Raw genomic sequence first — 5293 nt, 5'->3', positions numbered from 1 at the left:
ATAATAATGCCTAAAATCAGCTTCAATTAATTATATGATTAAATAGGTTGAACTATTCAAAGCACAGTGAAAAAGTAAATCGAGAAGACTTTAACTGATAAAAAACATTACTTACAGCTTTTTTATCAGGTTCGTTATCATCATAGCCAGTTGTAAGGTCCCTAATGTGAGAAATCTCAAATCTGCCACAAGTTTTTGGATAATTACTCTTCCCATCATAGTTTCTAAGGTTTTCAAATAATTGTTTAATAGTTTCTTGATCATGGCAGATAAAATACGAAGCTCTGGTGATATGGTAGCCATACCTATCAATACAAACATGGTTACATGCAAATGAGGGACAAATAATTGGGCACAGTGTACACTGAACATGTATCTATCAAACAGTATATTCTAAAACAAACAACCACGACTAATTTCAAAGGAGTAATTCAGCATTAAATAAAGAGGTCCAACAATCTACACCAAGAATCACTGCCCTGCTGTGTGGCCCTCAGTCTCTGTTTGTAAGTAAAAGTTTTATCATTGGAATACAGCCACATCATGCCCATTACCTTGTGTCTGGTTGCTTTTGCCCTAGAAAGGCAGAAATAAGTAATTGCTACAAAGACTAAATAGATGTTTAATGAACACATTTAGTCTTTTTCAACACTGGACATTTAAAAAATCACATTCTTCCCTTAGCCATTTCTGCAACTAACGTTCTCATTTATTAAGGATTAACGTCATCACGAATGGTAATTACTATTAACTGCTTAAGTAGCAAAAGGAAAAGGTGATCTCTTATTTAGTTTTCATACAAAATAGAATTCATAACTAAAGCAAGAGCATCAGAAAGAATATGAGTATCGGGTGCACAAGAAGAGAGTAAAACATTAAAAAATATTCCTGTGTGGGGATGCATGTTAATTGTATCCACTGTGATCATTTCACAATATAGACATACACTGAATCACTGTGTTGTATACCTGAACTGATAAAAAAAAATTACTTCAATTAAATAGTCAATAGAAACTTACTCAACATAGATGGCTTTTAGCTGCTGAGACAAAGACAAATTCTTGGTTGCTAGAAAGCTGGCCAACTCTGCAGTTATGACGGCAGCGCTGACTCCATCTTTGTCCAGCACGAAAGGGCAGCACATATATCCTGCAGAAACACGAGTCATACACATATCCTGAGGATTGGGTCCTTTTACACACTTAGGATACACACATCTATATGCATCCTGCCTATTGCATGAGAGGTTGTCAAGGATATAAATGGTTCTCATTCACCACCATTGTATTTAAGAATCTAGCCCAGTGCCTAGCGGGTCTTCACGAAGTATTTGTTGAGTACAAACTACTATGTATAAAATAAATGATATATAAGGATGCATTGTACAACACAAGGAGTCTAGCCAATATTTTATAATAACTATAAATGAAGTACAGTCTATAAAAGTATTGAATCACTATGTTGTAAACCTGAAACTAATATAATATGGATGTGCTCAGATGCTCAGTTGTGTCCAACTCTTCGCAACCGCATGGACTGTATTCTGCAAGGCTTATCTGTCCATGGGATTCTCCAGGAAAGAATACTAGAATGGGTTGCCATGCCCTCCAGGGATCCATGCCCTCCATGCCCTCCAGAATAGATCAGCCCAGGGATCAAGCCCTCATCTCTTAGGTCTCCTGCACTGGCAGGCAGGTTCTTTACCACTAGTGCCACCTGGGAAGCCCTCAGGTCAGTTCAGTTCAGTCGCTCAGTCGTGTCCAACTCTTTGTGACTCCATGGACTGCAGTACGCCAGGCTTCCCTGTCCATCACCAACTCCAGGAGCTTACTCAAACTCATGTCCATTGAGTTGGTGATGCCATCCAACCATCTCATCCTCTGTCATCCCATTCTCCTGCCTTCAATCTTCCCAGCATCAGGGTCTTTTCAAATGAGTCAGTTCTTCACATCAGGTGGCCTAACTATTGAAGTTTCAGCTTCAGCATCAATCCTTCTAATGAATATTCAAGACTGATTTCCTCTAGGATGGACAGGTTGGATCTCCTTGCAGTCCAAGGGACTCTCAAGAGTCTTCTCCAACACCACAGTTCAAAAGCATCAATTCTTCAGCACTCAGATTTCTTCATAGTCCAACTCTCACATCCATACATGACTACTGGAAAAACCACAGCTTTGACTAGATGGACCTTTGTTGGCAAAGTAATGTCTCTGCTTTTTAACATGCTATCTAGGTTGGTCACAACTTTTCTTCCAAGGAGTAAGTACCTTTTAATTTCATGACTGCAATCACCATCTGCAGTGGTTTTGGAGCCCCCAAAAATAAAGTCTGACACTGTTTCCACTGTTTCCCCATCTATTTGCCATGAAGTGATGGGACCAGATGCCATGATCTTAGTTTTCTGAATGTTGAACTTTAAGCCAACTTTTTCACTCTCCTCTTTCACTTTCATCAAGAGGCTCTTTAGTTCTTCTTTGCTTTCTGCTATAAGTGTGGTGGCATGTGCTTATCTGAGGTTATTGATAGTTCTCCCTGCAATCTTGATTCCAGCTTGTGCTTCATCCAGCCCAGCATTTCTCATGATGTACTCTGAATATAAGTTAAATAAGCAGGGAAGCCCTCAACTATGCTTTAATTAAAAAAAAAAAAAAAGGAACAAAAAGAGGAAGTATTTGTTGAATAAACTGTAAGGAGAGTCTCCCTTCTAGACAAAATGTCCTCATTTTCCAGGTCTAGCCCTTCAGCTCACACAAAATTGTTTCTAATTGCTCGAGTCGATGCTTATTCTGTCTTCTCTGAATTCCCATAGTTTTTGCCAGTACCTGATTCACCTTGACAGTGAGCCTCTACTCTTTTGTGTGGTTACTAACCTCACCTATATAAACTACTGTAGGCTAACATCAGTTCATCCATTTCCTTCAGGGTCCATATGTAATTGATAAGCAAAAAATATTTGATAAACAAATTTCTGGGCTTCCCAGGTAGCACTAGTGGTAAAAAAAAATCACCTGCTAATGCAGGAGACATAAGAGATGAGGGTTCAATCCCTGGGTCAGGAAGATCCCCTGGAGGAGGGCATGACAACCCACTCCAGTATTCTTGCCTAGAGGATCCCATGGATAGAGGAGCCTGGTAGGCTATGGTCCATATGGTTGCAAAGAGTTGGACACGACTGAAGCAACTTAGCACACACATAGTAACTTTTACTAAATAAACAGCTAAAATATCCCCAGCACAAACATTTGCATTTCACGTTTCTATTGCTGGCTCTCTTTTTCGCTCATTTATAGTGATTATTTAAGACAAGTGTTTTCCCATCATCCTGGCTGGTTCTTTCAGGTGATACTCACTCTGATGGAAGTCCTACAACTGTGGCTTCTCCTTTCTTCTGGACATATCTCTGCAGGGCACTCTCTGACGGGCAATGAACTATATGTGCCCTGATACCAATACCACAGTAAGGAAATACCACAGCTCCCCAAGTAGGAGGATTTTCTTAAGCTACTACAGCCAAGTACAAAACACAACTATTCACAGTCATCAGGGGAGAGGATTCACTTCCTTACACGAATGGCTTGATTATTTGTGAGATATTCTTTTCAGCTAAAAGAAAAATCTGTAATACAAACTCTGGGATTTGACAGTTCAGCATTTGCAGAGGGTCACAGAAGAAAAGCAAACTGCATGCTTCTGTTTCATTGTTATTCTTTGAACCCAAATCCAAATCTTTGCCCGTTTATTTGCATTCTATAAATTAACTGATCATGTGATTATGGTGCTCAACTCTTACCAATAGCTTCTTCAAATGCAAATAGGACATTTTTCCCCTGGTCTATCAGCTGTTTGGCTCGATTTCCCATCCACTTAAAGCCAGTTAATGTTTCCTAAAAGGATAATCCAAGAGAGAAAGAAATGCCTTAGACTTTCTCCAGAGCAAAAGAAAGGGAAAGGGGCAACTCTCCCAAACACTATACCTCAAAGTGAAAGCCCTCCTTCAAGGCGATGGCTCGCAGGATTTTGGAAGAGACGGTGCTGGACAACATGTATAAGTTTTGGAGGGCGCTGTGATCTTGGTTCTTTTCTTTCCAAGAAGTAAAGAGCCACCAGCCCAGGAGGGCCCCCAACTCATTGCCTGAAAACACTTTCCATTTGCCACTGAAAGAAAAAACCACCTATGCATGACAATAATCTTAAGAGAGTGCTTAATTGTAAGTGACAAATATGGACAGAACAATTAAGCCAAACAAGGCTCCAAGGGGCCTCTGCAGGACTGTTCTCACTATTCTTTCTTGTTTTTGTTGTTCTCATTATTCTTGTTTACATAACAGAAGTGTGGCTACCACTGCACAAACATCTGAGCAGCTACCGTGTCTCAGCCAGTTTGCCTAGACAAACATCCTATCATTGAAAATTTTTAAGTATGTCAATGATGACACAGAAATGCTTTTATCTCAGTCTTCAGCAAAGGCTTTGGTTTTAAACATAACAGATACATGCTGGCAAGATGCTCCCCAAGTACAATAGCTTATATATTTCCATTTTTTGCCCAGCACTGCAGATTCTGAGAGAGAGCTTACCATTCCTTAAGATTCAGCACAGTACTCACAGTCTGGACACCAGAGAACAGGCCTGCAACGGTCCCTTTGTGAAGTCAAGGTGGTTACAAGCATACCTCACATGTGATCATGTAGCACCTCAGCTTAAATTTCTAAACACTGACAACAGAATTGAACCTGTTTTGTCATAACTGAAAGTCCTAACCCTTTGGCAGCACTAAACTGTCCCCCAAACATTACACATGCTGTTTGACCTGCAAAACTACATGGAGGCTGTGTACTTTTCAACTTTCCTCCTAATCCATCACTGCTCTGTACAAACTCTACAGTCACACTTATCTCAAGCATTGCAGCACCCCACAGGCATGCTCTCTGGTCTCAGTTCAGTCAGTCAGTTTAGTCGCCCAGTTATGTCTGACTCTTGGCGACCCCATGAAACACAGCACACCAAGCCTCCCTGTCCATCACCAACTCCCGGAGTTCACCCAAACCCATGTCCATTGAGTCAGTGATGCCATTCAACCGTCTCATCCTCTGTTGTCCCCTTGTCCTCCTGTCCTCAATCTTTCCCAGCATCAGGGTCTTTTCAAATGAGTCAGCTCTTCACATCAGGTGGCCAAAGTATTGGAGTTTCAGCTTCAACATCAGTTCTTCCAATGAACACCCAGGACTGATCTCCTTGCAGTCCAAGGGACTCTCAAGAGTCTTCTCCAACACCACAGTTCAAAAGTATCAAT

General features: G+C 40.8%; 1 protein-coding gene across 1 annotated transcript in view; it reads right to left on the bottom strand.

The window, feature by feature from the left end:
- The window catches only part of PGM2 (phosphoglucomutase 2), a 65184-nt gene that overhangs the window by 8722 nt on the left and 51169 nt on the right, over positions 1-5293 (bottom strand). The window contains exons 10-13 of the mRNA XM_010852421.1: positions 3975-4155; positions 3791-3884; positions 1020-1149; positions 116-305 (exon numbers count right to left, since the gene is read on the bottom strand). Coding sequence (XP_010850723.1) covers positions 116-305; positions 1020-1149; positions 3791-3884; positions 3975-4155 — 595 coding nt within the window. The remainder of the gene's footprint in view (positions 1-115; positions 306-1019; positions 1150-3790; positions 3885-3974; positions 4156-5293) is intronic.

Source organism: Bison bison, unplaced genomic scaffold (assembly GCF_000754665.1).
Source record: "Bison bison bison isolate TAMUID 2011002044 unplaced genomic scaffold, Bison_UMD1.0 scf7180017864310, whole genome shotgun sequence".
NCBI classification, from domain to species: domain Eukaryota; kingdom Metazoa; phylum Chordata; class Mammalia; order Artiodactyla; family Bovidae; genus Bison; species Bison bison.
This window is presented reverse-complemented; position numbering and strand designations above follow the sequence as displayed.